Source organism: Panthera uncia, unplaced genomic scaffold, assembly GCF_023721935.1.
Source record: "Panthera uncia isolate 11264 unplaced genomic scaffold, Puncia_PCG_1.0 HiC_scaffold_243, whole genome shotgun sequence".
NCBI lineage: Eukaryota > Metazoa > Chordata > Mammalia > Carnivora > Felidae > Panthera > Panthera uncia.
This window is the reverse complement of record NW_026059162.1, coordinates 2,501-15,403: the sequence shown is the minus strand read 5'-3', so window position 1 is coordinate 15,403 and position 12,903 is coordinate 2,501. Positions and strand designations below refer to the sequence as shown.

General features: G+C 64.1%; 2 protein-coding genes across 3 annotated transcripts in view; both read right to left on the bottom strand.

The window, feature by feature from the left end:
• Positions 1-2,940, bottom strand: part of LOC125917792 (CSC1-like protein 1) — a 28,170-nt gene extending 25,230 nt beyond the window's left edge. Inside the window, exon 1 of the mRNA XM_049623896.1 lies at positions 2,853-2,940. Coding sequence (XP_049479853.1) covers positions 2,853-2,940 — 88 coding nt within the window. The remainder of the gene's footprint in view (positions 1-2,852) is intronic.
• A 2,774-nt stretch (positions 2,941-5,714) lies between these two features.
• Positions 5,715-8,415, bottom strand: LOC125917791 (left-right determination factor 1-like). 2 transcript variants are annotated; one of them, XM_049623895.1, is made up of 6 exons: positions 8,166-8,415; positions 7,119-7,159; positions 7,069-7,077; positions 6,913-7,007; positions 6,362-6,604; positions 5,715-6,089 (listed from the first exon to the last, which is right to left on the bottom strand). In XM_049623895.1, exons 1-6 carry the CDS (start codon positions 8,413-8,415, stop codon positions 5,732-5,734), a joined length of 996 nt encoding a protein of 331 aa, XP_049479852.1. In that variant the 3' UTR covers positions 5,715-5,731. The 2 variants fall into 2 exon arrangements, with proteins under 2 accessions (XP_049479852.1, XP_049479851.1); XM_049623894.1 differs by having other exon boundaries at positions 6,913-7,159.
• Between the last annotated feature and the right edge of the window lie 4,488 nt (positions 8,416-12,903).

Sequence of the window (12,903 nt, the reverse complement as noted above, 5' to 3'; positions counted from 1 at the left end):
CCGGCCGCCTCCCAAGCTGCCTCAGGCCTGCCACTCACTTCCTGCTGGGCTCTCCCGACCCCAGGACGGGGCCGCACGGCCTTTCCAGGCCTCCCTGAAGGAACGCAGAGTCACCAGGAGCTGCCTTTTCCGCTTTGGCTCACGCCTGCCCCAAGCCTCTGAACTCAGGGCCTCACATGCAGCCTTTGGTGTTTCCACCCTGCTTCCCCCGCCCAGCTCCCCCCCCCCCAATCCCCCACCACCACCCAAACTGGTTCTGGGCACTCCTCTGTGCTGCCTGCCCCTCTCCTCCTCCTCCAGCATCAGCAGCCTGACCTCTGGCTCGAGGCCTCGCTGGGCCCAGGGAGGGTCCACTCCACAGAAGCATGGGTGGCTGTGGGCCCCCGGTAAGGGCCTCCCCAAGGGCAGCTGCTACCCGAGGGCCAGAATCAGGAAAAGGGACACAGCAGAACAGGGAAGGCTTGAAAGGTAAAGTGGAAAGGAAAAATCACGCCCATAAAATGCTCACAGAGGGAGCACTGTCCCTGAGGAGTGGCTGCTGGGGGCGGGCGGCCCTGGCCGATGCTGCTTGAGGCTGAGCAGAGCAGAGGTCCCGTGGGAGGAAGCCCCCCGAGGCTCCTCGTCTTCCTTGTACCCCCTTCCACCCCGGGCACACCTCTGGGTCCCTTCCCTCCTGCCAAACTGGCTCCCTGGCTGGTTTTACACAGTCCGATAAGAACTGGCCAGGTCGGCCAGCAAGGACTGCCAGCCTGGTGGGGGGGGGGGGGCCCCCGGGCCCCCCCCAGCCACCCCCCTCCGGGGGGGGGCACCGCTTTGGGGGGGGGGTGGTCTCTCTCAGACCTTTCAGCTCGATCGTGGACTGTCCCTGCGCTGGACACACACATGGTGTCCAAACTCTGCTGAAAGGTCGCGCTCCCTCCAGGGCCAGCTCCCCTGCACTTTCCCCAACAGGACGCTGGGGACACAGCCAGCACAGGGCAGCCTCGCGGGCTGGGGAGGAGGCCCTCCTTCATGGATGTGCAGTCCTCCCTGTGTGCGTAGACAGACCTATGTGAGTGCCTAGCACGTATCTATGCCTTCCAGAGGGTTCTCCACTACCAACGTGAGGGCAGGAAAGCCACAGTCACCCTGGAGGCCCTGTAGCCCCTGGAGCAGCAGGTGACTCGGGTCCCCAGCTCGAAGTTCAGCCCAGGTGCACCCCAGAGCCTGGCCGTGGCCGTTGGGAGAGAGGGCTGGGTCCAGCAGCCGGTCTCCCACTTGCCACAGTGCTAACCCACAGCCCACGTGTGTCCAGCAAGGACCGGCCCACGCAGCACACCTGACCACCTCCCCCTTCCTTCCAGAAACGCCAGAACGTAGCACCAGGTGCGTGAGCATCATCAGTTCTTACAAAAAGGCCCCACACAAATTCAGGGTATTTTTATCATCGCAGATCTTCCGGTTTTGTTACAATAACAAGACCACAAGCAGCCCGGGTCCCTCCACCACGGGAGGAGCGGACTCGGAACTCCCAGACGCAGAAGAAGGTTGTGAAGGAAACACAACGGGGGCGGGGGGGGACCCAGGAACCTGGACAGCTGTCCACCTCCAGAGATGTCAGCCCTGGAGCGTCAAGAATACGGCCCAGCCTTTGGCTACAGTGGGAGGCAGCGCGCCCAGCAGATACCCGAGCAGCCCTGGAGTTTGGGCTCAGACAGCGGCTTACACGCTCAGTGCCTTGACTTCCTCCCCTGTGAAGCGGGCGGTGGTATTTCTCTCAACCCGGGCTGTTGGGAGGCACACGCCTGAGACCGTGTGCATGAAGCACTCAGCCCAGCGCCTGGTCCATGAGCACCCAAAAGCCTCCTGGCTTTTATTTTAAGTCACTTCTCCAGCCAATGGGAAACACAAGGTCAGCAGCCGGTCCAGGTTTTTCCCCTGTTAGAGCCCAGGGAACAGCCAGGGAGACCTTTGCCCCAACACTGAACAAAGAAGTGGTGTGAAGAGAGGTTTCTGCTTCTGCTCACGTCCACGTGGAGGCAGAAGCGACTCAGGGCTGTGACAGGTGTCCCGCCGGGAGGGGAGGAGGGAGGAAGACAGTGATGCGGGCCGGAGGGGAAAGGAGAAACAATACGGGTTGTTTCTCCGGTCAGGTTCGGGATGATCTGGAGTCTGTCCCCATCCCCCACGGCCTCAGCCCTGTCTGAGCAGGAGCCAGGGCCTCAGAAAGGCGGGTCTCCCTCCCCTGCCCCCTTGTGCCCGGGACTGCACTGGTGGGCACAGCCCCCTGGCTTAACCGCGAAGCCTGGACACTGCGGGGGTGGCGCGCAGGCACTCCTGGGCCTGGAAGGAAGCTCGAGGTCGTCTGGTCAATCACCCCGGGCAAGTCCTGCGCCAGCGGCCGCCCCACCCGGGGCTGGGACGTGCAGGCCGCCCCGGAGTCTCAGGTAGCCCGTCGTCTTATCAGGTCCCCGAACCCGACGGTTTGGGTTTCCAGGTGGAGATCTCCTCCTCCTCCCCTCCCTGCAAGGCCCCCTCCCCCCACACCCCGGCCTCCCTGGACTCCAGCAGGGCCGCGGGCAGGGGTCACCGAGGAAAGGGCCCAGTGGCTCCCACCTGCACCCCCCGGGGGGGGAGTCCGAGAAGGAAGAGCCCCCCCCCCCCCCCGCGGCCCCCCCCCCCCCCGCCGGGCGGGGCCGCCCCCCCGGAAAGGGGGGGGGGGGGGGGGGGGGGGCGGTCCAAGACGGCTGCGGGGAAGCTAGAGAAGCACGTCCCCGCCCTGCCCGGAGAAGGGGTCCGCGCGGGCCGGGACCCTGGACTCGGCCCCGGGAGGGCTGCGGGCGACCCCGACCCGGCGCCCCTGCCCACCGTACCTGCGGCGCCCGCGCGGCGGCTGCACCTGACCGGCGGGTCCCGCCCCCGAAAAGTTTCAAAGTGAAACTCCGGGCGCCTCCCGCACATGCGCACCGCGGGCCCAGTTTTCGGATCCCGCCCCCGCCCCCGCCCCCGCCCCCGCCCGACCGCGCGCCGCCCCGGGACTTACGCCCGGAACCTGACCCCGCCCCTGCGCCCCCGGGGCCGCCCCGCGGGGGGAGGGGGCGCAGGTCCAGGGGTCCCGGGGCGCGGGGGCGGCTGTTCCTGGGGCCCTTCTAGGGGGTCCCGCTGGGGAGGGAGACCTGGATGGCGTGTGCCCTTGCAGCCCCGGCCTCCTATGGTTGCAGCGATAAAGGCGCTCTCTTATCTCCCTACTCATCACCGTGACCCTGACCTGAGCCCTGGCCTGTGGCTCCCTGCGCTGGGCTGGGGTCCGGGTGTCTCCTGTTGCTTCCCTGAGGGGTTTTTTCCGTCCCATCTGGCCTCCTCCTTCTCCCCACCCCGCTCCCGCCCCCACTAGTTATTTCCTGGAGTTTGCAGAGGGCCCCTGAGCTCGGCCCGGTCCGCTCGGCCCCGGTCGACTTAGTCCCTGGGCTCTGCCCCTGCTCTTGGCCCTGGCCCGCTCGGCCCAGTCCACTCACCCCTGCGCTTGGCCCTGGTCCGCTGGGCCCTGGTCCCCTCCGCCCGGTCCACTCACTCCTGCGCTCAGCCCTGGCCCGCTCAGCCCTGGTTGGCTCGGTCCGGTCGACTTAGCCCCTGCGCTCGGCCCATGTGCTTGGCCCTGGTCTGCTCGGCCCCGTCCACTCACCCCTGCGCTTGGCCCCTGTCCGCTGGGCCCTGGTCCCCTCCGCCGGGTCCCCTCACTCCTGCGTTCAGCCCTGGCCCGCTCAGCCCCGGTTTGCTCGGCCGGTCAACTTAGCCCTTGCACTCGGCCCATGTGCTTGGCCCTGGCCTGCTCGGCCTGGCCTGCTCAGCCTCTGCGCTCAGCCCTGGTCCATTCAACCCTGATCCACTTAGCCCGGTCCGCTCAGCCCCTACGCTCCACCCTGCAAGTGTGTGGACATCTATCCTTTCCTGCTCTTACCTCCGCTGCCCAGAGCCTCACACTTGATCCCCCCCAAGGTGATGGGGGTGGGGGGTGTTGGCTGGATGTCTGCCCCCCCCCTCCCCAGACTTATCAGACCTCCTCTCACACCCCTCTCCTGCATGTCCCCACTGCCTCCCTGCCTCAATTAATGCCACCAGCACCTGCCTGGTCTGTGCTGAAGCGTCCAGGGAAATGCCTGGTTCTGTTTATCTATTTTGAGAGAGAGAGAGAGAGGGCACACGTGCACAAGACAGGGAGGGGCAGAGAAAGACCAAGAGAGAATCCCAAGCAGGCCCTGCACTGTCAGCGCAGAGCCCCAGGCCAGGCTCAAACTCAAGAACTGTGAGGTCATGACCTGAGCTGAGATCAAGAGCCAGATGCATAACCCACTGAGCCCCCCAGGCGCCCCAGCAAGTGCCTGGTTCTAACTAATCTCTGTAATTAGAATGGTGAAGGCACCCACTGACCAAAAAAAGAAAAGAAGAAACGTCAGGGTCTTTGACTTCACAGCGAAGGGATTTCTAAATTTTATTTTCAGTAGGTTAAGTTTATTTCAAAATCAAGAGAAGGCCAAATGGGTGAGACGGTGTGTTGAGGTAACTAACCACAGCCCCTGTTATGGATCAGACAGTATGAGGGGTGCTTGGGAAAACACGGTTTCCTTAAATCTCCAGTAAGTATATGGGAGTCAGGAATCGTTCTGTTTGATGGGGAAGGAAATAGGGGTTTTCAGAGTGTGGAATTCAGAGCTAATTAATGCTGTGCAGACCGGCTAGGAATTAAGGTGTCCTGGCTGGGATCCTGCGACAAAGTCACAACTTAACAGCCCCTATAATCTGGGCATTCTAAATTGTCTGGGGCCCCCAGGTGGCTCAGTCGGTGAAGCATCCGACTTTGGCTCAGGTCATGATCTCACAGTCCTTGAGTCCCAGCCCTGCTTGGGGCTCTGTGCGGACAGCTCAGAGCCCGGAGCCTGCTTCGGATTCTGGGTCTCCCTCTCTCTCTGCCCATCCCCTGCTCACGCTCTGTCTCTGTCTTTCTGAAAAATAAACATTAAAAAATAATAAAAATAAATTGTCATAGCCAGCGTTTTCCACAGTTGCTCCCCTCATGTGCCCCTAAATCTAAAGGAGTGACCTACAGGCTTGTGCGACTGATGATTTTCATCACAGACTTTTTTATTTTGTAGGAAGTAGAATTGAAACAAAGCCGGCTTGCTGTGCCCAGAACCGTAAGGCGTCCACCACGACAAAAAGATATCTGTTTCAATCGTAAGAGGACAGACACACAGGGCTCAATGTGTTTCAATCCTAGCTTCCTGTGTTGCTCGGCTCCTTCCTTGATTTTCTAAGCAGGTTGACCTAATCTCTATAGAACTTTCTGTTCCCTTGGGGTTCCGGGGAAAATAGAGAAATACAGAATAAAACGTGTTTCATTTGTTTATTAGATAATGCCCTTACAATCCGGGTTGGAAATGCATGACCCGTACTTGACCGGACCACGTAGGCCCTTTCCACAGAGCTTAGCCCAGACCCAGTGAGGGGACGAGGAGACAGTGACAGTTTGGGAACTGACAGAGGTAAGTGCTTGGGATGTGCAGTGAATGACCAGAGCAAAGCACGGGAGTCGTGACCCTGGGCAGAAAAATTAGGAGGTGAGCTGAATGGACACAGGAAGCGAATTCTGAGCTCAGTAGATGGCCCGGCGTTAGCCATCAGCAGTCCTTAGTCCCCAGCTGTCCCGATGCCTGGATGCACACAGAGGCAAGTCCATCGGAGGCCACGGCCAGCCCTAAGGCCCCAGCCTCCTGGGCACGGGCGCCCCGTCCCACGCGCAGCTGCACTTCTCCACCCTCATGTTGGGCAGGCTGACCACCTGGGGCCTGGGCCTGCCGCCCTCCTTGACGCCCACGATCAGGGGCAGCGAGGTCGTCTCCGAGGCCACGCACTGTCGCGGCCCCGGGAACGGCCGCCTGAAGGTCGGGGGCTCCGGGGGCTGCTGGCACGCGCCCACACACTCGTAGGCCAGGAAACCCGGGGGCTCCAGGACCCAGTTCTCGGCCCACCGCATGCCCCGCAGGTCAACGTAGGTCTCCTGGCGGCAGCAGCGGGCGCCCTCTGTCGCCTCGGGGTCGCAGTGGCCCTGAGCTCTGCGGGGACAGGAGGGGCGCAGGTCAGCTGAGGTCACGGGGGGGGGGGAGGGCACCCGGGAGGGAGATTTACCGCCAGCTCTCGTCACGTTGCACAGGCCGGGGTTTGCGTCGGGGACGGGGAACCACCAATAACCAGACCCTGCGCAGTACGTGACCTTAGTCCCGGGACGGGGGGCGAAACCACGCGTCCGTTGATTCCCACGGCGCCCCTGGGAGACCCCACGCCAACCCGCCCGTTCGGGGGGGCCCCCGAGGGCACAGGCGCCTACCCGTAGGCCCCGAGGTCCAGGGTGTGCAGCTCCAGCTGGGGCTCGCCCTGCCCGGTGCCCTCCTGGCCCTGGGACGCGAAGCGGAGCAGCGTGTGGGCGCCCGAGGCCCGCGGGCCCAGGTGCGCCCTCTGCACGGACACCTGCAGCAGCAGCGGCTGCCCAGACCGGCCCAGCTGGCGCCAGAAGTTCACGGCCTCGGTCACGTCGAAGGCCTTCCAGCCACTCCCCTGGAGGGACACCAGCCTGCGACACCCGTGGAGACAGGGGCCTGAGCTGGGGCTGGGGACACCCCTAGGAGGAGCCTGCCCCCTCCCCCTCCCCTCCCTCCCTTCTCTCTCCCCTCCCCCACACTAGGCCCACATGCCACCCTCCCCTTCTCCCCCTCCAGCCCCCTCCCCCTCCCTCTTCCCCCCCTTGGGGCCCCCCCGCCCCCTCCCCCCTCCAACAGCCCTACCCCCCAATCCCCCACCAACCCCTACCCACCCTGCTGACCTGGGCCCACCTGGGCTCCCCTCCCCTCCCCACTGGCAGCCCGGCCACGGCCTCCCCACCTGGAGTCCACCAGGTAGGTGCGGTTCGAGCTGTCCTCGTGGATGCGCAGCCACTCGACGGTGACGCGGGCGCGGGCGCCGTGCGGGGACAGCCGCTCGAGCCTGCCGAGCGCGGCTTTGGGGACCGGCTCCTGGAAGAGGCGCAGCACGGCCTGCACCAGCTCGCTGTTGGGCGGCAGGCGCCCCTCCATGCCGAACACCAGCACGTGCGTGGAGGCCTCGGCCGCCAGCAACCTGCCCGCCACCTCTGGGGACGGGAGCAGGGTCAGCAGGCAGGTCAGGCCCGCTGGGAGGGCGCGGGGCCCAGAGCCAGTGAGCAGAATCCCCCAGGAAGGCAGGGAGAGGTGGGGGCGGGGCCTCACCTGCACAGCCGCCTTTTTTTTTTTTTTTAAAGTTTATTTATTTATTTTCATAGAGAGACAGAGAGAGCGAGTCCAAGAGGGAGAGGGCCAGAGAGCGAGGGAGAGAGGGAATCCCAAGCAGGCTCCGTGCTGACAGCGCAGAGCCTGACGTGGGACTCGATCCCACGAACCCCGAGATCACGACCTGAGCCAAAACCGAGAGTCAGACGCTTCACCGACTGAGCCCCCCAGGCGCCCCGACACGCAGCCTTCTTCAGGGGAAGGCGCTCAGCTAAAGTGGGAGGCCCAGCGGAGAGAGGGAGGCAGAGAGCCACCGTGGAAATCTGTGGTCACCAGCTGAGAGTGGCCTTTCCAGGAGGGAGGGCAAGAGCCCCGACTTCCTCTCCTCTCCCTGCCTGAGGGGCTCCTGCCCAGTGAAATGTCCCCAACCGGAGGAAGAGGCGCCTGGGGCCTGTCGCCAGCTCCAGTTCCCCAGAGGCACCAGGCCCCGTGTCCCCAACGCCTGAGGCTCCGGGCTGACGGTGGGACCACCTGACCACGGGCCACGTGGCCGCCAGCGGTCAGCTCTGCAGAGCGTTCAGGACCAGCCTCCTCGTCCCCAGGCCTCCAGGCGCCTGACCGGCCAAGGCCATCCTCCCTGTCACTAGCCCCAAATCCCCTTTCTCTGTCTCCCCTCTTCCCACGGGCTTCTGCACCCACGAGGGTGTCGTTCCTGCCTCACCTCTGCCAGTGGGGCCCCTGGTGCAGACAGAGACCAGGGCCCCGGACGCAGCCACGGTCACAGTCCCGTGGAGCTCCCCGCCCCCACGACGGCCGCCCCGGGACAGGCCCGCCGGCCTCGGCCTCCCCGCTCCCAACGAGCACCGGGCTGCGGCAGACGGGGGACCTCACCTCGGACCCTCTGGCTGAACCTCTTCCCGCGGGAGTGGGCGCCGTGACTGCGCTGCAACAGGGCCACGTACTGGGCCCTCACGTGGGCCGGGGTGACCAGCCCCTCCACGTCGCGCTGGTCCAGGACGGGCGCCTCGCGGAGGCCCAGCTGCCGCAGCAGGCTGGCCCGCACCTGCTCGCCGGTCAGGGCGGCCCCGGGGCCCGTCAGGGGCAGCGCCCAGAACGCCCAGCACAGCCACAGGGGCCTCATGGTGCCGCCCGGGGATGGGGGGCGGGTGTCAGAGCGCACGCGTCCCCCGAGGAGGCTCGGCGAGGGTCCCAGCCCGGTGTGTGGAGGGCCGGGCCCGGGCCAGCTTTATAGGCAGCCCTGAGCTGGGCCCGGGCGGAGGGGGGAGGTCACACCCCTCGGACCTCCTGGGAGCTCAGCAGCCAGACGGTCCTTGGGCCTCGAGGAGGGGGCCGTCTGGAAAGGGCACAGAGGCCCGTCTGGACTGTGGACAGCTGGCTGTTGCTACCTGCACGGTGGCCGGGAGGCCCTGCCTTGCTTCACGCCGCCTGCCCTGTTAACCTCACAGATGTGTCTCCTGGAGAAGAAGCAGGCGTCTCCTCTGTGCCACGTTCCCAGTCTCCCCAGTCACAGAACCGACCGGAGTGTGGCCCTGGCGTCCAGTTGCTGGCCGCAGGTAGAGTGCCTGCCCGCCACCAGGGCTCTTGGATCAAGGACCAGTTCTGGTGCAGGGATGAGCCTCCGGCCTGGTGCTCGCAGGGCGGTGGGGGCTGCTGAGATCCTGGGCTGTCCCCGGTTGGAAATTCCTGCTCCAGGGACCCTTCCCAGGCCAGAGAACCTATGATCATTTAGCACCGATGGGTGGGTGTCCAATAAGGACCCTCCCTCCCCCTCTTCTTGGCTGTTCACGGATTCAGACATTAGAGGGGGGAAACCAATCCATGGCCCCTTCCGACTTCTGAGCCAGAAACCGAGGGGGGACATACTCAGACTCACTAATTAGTTGCCGTTTATCTGAAGTCCGGATTTCAGTGGGAGTCCTATACTTTGATTTGCTAAATCTGGCAGCCAGAAAGCCAGTGTGGATTGGGACATTTGTTACAATGGGCCGCGGCAGCCCCATCCGTGGTGATGCGGAGGCGGGAGTCTGGCTTCCACCTGCACAGGGTCCCTTGGGCCAGAGATGCTCAACGGCCCTGGGGCCAGATCCTGTGTCCTGAGGGAGGAGAGGGGGGTGAGGGAATGAGGGATCAGTGCCACTGCCTGAGGGCCTGTTTGGACCCAGCCAAGGGCACCATGGGGGACACCGGACCGGCCTGAGATGTGGGCAGCGAACCTGGCACCCAGCTCGTCCCGGAGAGATGGGTGGTGGGGGCCGGGCTGGGCAGGCGGTGGGAGCCACCACCTCCCTCTGCCCCTTCGGGCCAGGATTTGACCCCAGCCAGAGTCCAGGCTGCCACGTGAGGGCCACGGGAAAACGTGGGCTCGGAGGTCACCCTCGGCCTCCATGCTGGGGGACGAGCCCGACCGGACCTGGGCTCAGAAGCAGAGGGGACTCAGGGCAGTGAAGGCTGGAGCCCAGGAGTGGCTTCACGTCGGCATCACCCTGTCCCCTCCTGTTCAGGGCCGACTCTGCTGTGGGTGTCCCAGAGATGGCCCGAGACCCGGCCCCAGGTGCCCTGGGCTGTCCCAACCCTGCCGCCCTCAGCCTCCCAGACCCCAGGTCTGGGGCCCGCGTGGCCCCGTGGGGCCCTCCCAGGACGGCCGGGGTCCATGGGGCCACCTTGCCCAGGGCTCCCTCCACAGGAATGGGGACCCACGTTTCAGTTCGTCCAGCCCCTTCCCGGCAGGAGTGAGTCCTGGGCTCTCCTCGCTGTGCCACCCACGAGCTGTGTGGCCTCTTGAGTCACTGAACCTCCCTCCTGACAGCTATCTGCTAGTCAGCTGGGTGAGGCCAGTAGAGCCTTTCTGGAAGGACGCCTTTGCATTCCGACAAGGAGAGCTGATGTGGATCCGGGCTCCTAAGCCCCTCCCCATGAGCTCACAGGATACACATTGTTAATGCCCCCATCTGACAGATAAAGAGAGCACACACAGGCAGGTGATGAACTTGTCCAAGGTCAGGGGCCAGGCCGGGCACCCCTCAGTGCTCTCATTAACAGTCTACGACCTTGGGCAAGGGCCTCAACTGCTCTGAGCCTCTGTGAAATGTCCACATTGTTTTCCACCCAGGGTGTGGGGAGGGCGAAGGAGAACTGTGAGGTCCCCAAAGGGAAGGGAGGCACCAGGCTGTGCCGGGGTGAGAGTGCCCACTGTGCATCCCCCAAAATGGGCAGTGGGGCACCCTTTGGCTCCTAAACACAGCTTTGCAGGGAGTGCCTCCCGTCCCCTGGGCCCCTACGCTGCACTTGGGCTTCCTTTCCTGTCAGCTGCCTCTTTGTCCCCACAGGTGTCCCCAGGACACAGAGAAGGAGCCAAGTCATCAATAAATATTTGCTTAATTAATTGAAGAGAAAGGGAGGGAGGAAGAGAGGGTTATGGAGATGCATGGCTTCCAGAAGATCCTTCTTCAGGGCAAGATTTGGGGAAAGAGACTGGCTTCTGTGGGCATTTTTGTTTTTGAACATTTTTTACTGGGTAGTCAAAAAAGAGAGTATTATTGCTGACAACTCTCCCCAAGAGAGAAAGAAAGAGAAAAAGGAGGAAGGAAGGAAGGAAGGAAGGAAGGAAGGAAGGAAAGGAAGGAAGGAAGGAAGGAAAGGAAGGAAAGGAAGGAAGGAAGGAAGGAAGGAAGGGAGCCGTCTGCGCTGGCCTACCGCCTAACAGTGATCATTCTGTTTGGAGTTTCTGAGCCCTGGGCCTCTGGGTCATTAGAAGGGAGAGGGAGGGCAGCGTCTGGACTGAGGAGGGGTGGATGGTGGAGGAGGGCGGGCCAGAGCGCTGTGGACACAGACCAGCAGGCGGCAGGCGACAGCCGCCATCGGGAGCACAGCCTGGAGATGGGCCGGAACCGATGCTCGTCCTCCAGACGACCACCTGGGTGTTTTCTCGACCCCGGGGCCGGGCCGTGGTTCACCGACGGGGAGGGGGCCCATCCACCCGCCAGGATCGCTGCCTGTCCCGGGGCTCCTTCGCTGGTGACCTACCTGTCCTACCTGTGTCACCGATCCCAGGTCCTACCAGAGCTTCCGTGCTTTTGTTCTGGGCGGAGTGAGGCCCGCGACACAGAGAGCAAAAGACAGGCTCGTCAGATACGGCGTGGAAGTTGCGGGGAAGGGGGCCCCGTGGGAGCTGGCGAGGAACCAGCTCCAAGCCCTCTGGGGCCCAGCCGCCCTGCCCCCTCCAGCGGCTCCCCCTGCCCCAGCGCCAGAGGAAGATGCAGGGGTGGGGAGGGAGGTCCCCGTGCAACCACGCATGCACCAACCGTGCACCGCTGCGCGGAGGCTGGTGCGGGTCCCCATGCGGCCCTCCGGGGGGCACAGAGGACAAGCACTGGAGGGGGGGGGGGTCCTCCCCACACACCAGCAGTCCCAGTCCAGGGCGCCAGGAGCCCTGCAGGCCCCGTGTCACCCGCCAGAGGTCAGCCGCTGGCCGCATTGGTGGCGTGGGAGCCCCAAGCCTGCCTGGGTCACACGGGCAGGAGGACGGTGTGGGTGGGACAGCTCAGGGACAGGAAAGCCAGCCTCCCTGGGACTCTGGTGGGCTCTGAATATGGGGACATGGGGGCCCCCACATTGACCTGATGGCCCCCACCTCCAGTCCGGTCCCTCCTCCCCCCCATCCCCTCAGGTACTTCCAGCCTCAGACAACTAAGTGACACTGTCCCAAACTGTCCCCAGGGAGAGAAAAGGGCCAAAGGGGGCTCCGCAGCTGCGGGAGGCCTTCTTCCTCCAGCCACTGCTCTTGGGCACAACCCGGGCCACCCCACCCCTGTCCCCAGACGTGCCCCCCAGATTGCGGTGCCCCCTCCGAGACAGCTTCTGGCCCAAGGAAGCCTCCAGACTCGGGGGGCCACCCCACCCCGTAGTTGTGGGGCTCTGCCTCTCTCATCTCATCTGGCTGAGCCACCCAGGCGCCCCAAACTTAACTTTCTTAAAGTAAAACATTGTGAACATTAGCACTGTGAAAGACTCCTCCTGTTTATTAAGCACCTACTATATGTATATGATGGGCACTCTGTTGACATCTCGATTAACCCCAAGACGTTCCTTGCCAAAAAAAAAGGACATAATTCCTAGTTTACAGGTGGAGACATATTGAAGAGGGTAGAAAACTCGCCGGATGACACGCAGCTCGTGGATGGCACAACGAGGAGAGCCCAGGACTCACTCCTGCCGGGAAGGGGCTGGACGAACTGAAACGTGGGTCTCCATTCCTGCAGAGGGAGCCCCGGGCAAAGGCGGCCCTGTGGACCCCGGCCATCCTGGAAGGACCCCAAGGGGCCACGTGGGCCCCAGGCCCAGGGTCTGGGAGGCTGAGGGGGACAGGGTTGGGACAGCCCAGGGCACCTGGGGCCGGGCCTCGGGCCATCTCTGGGGCACCCACAGCGGTGCCGGCCCTGAAAGGGAGGGGACAGGGTGATGCCGACGTGAAGCCGCTCCTGGGCTCCAGCCTTCACCGCCCCGAGTCCCCAAATGTCCTCAACTGCAGGCCCTCAGTCAGAGCTGTCGAGGGTCTCCTCGTTCTCCCCACCCCAATGCCCCCTCCTCCCCTCGGGGACAGCAGGTCTGG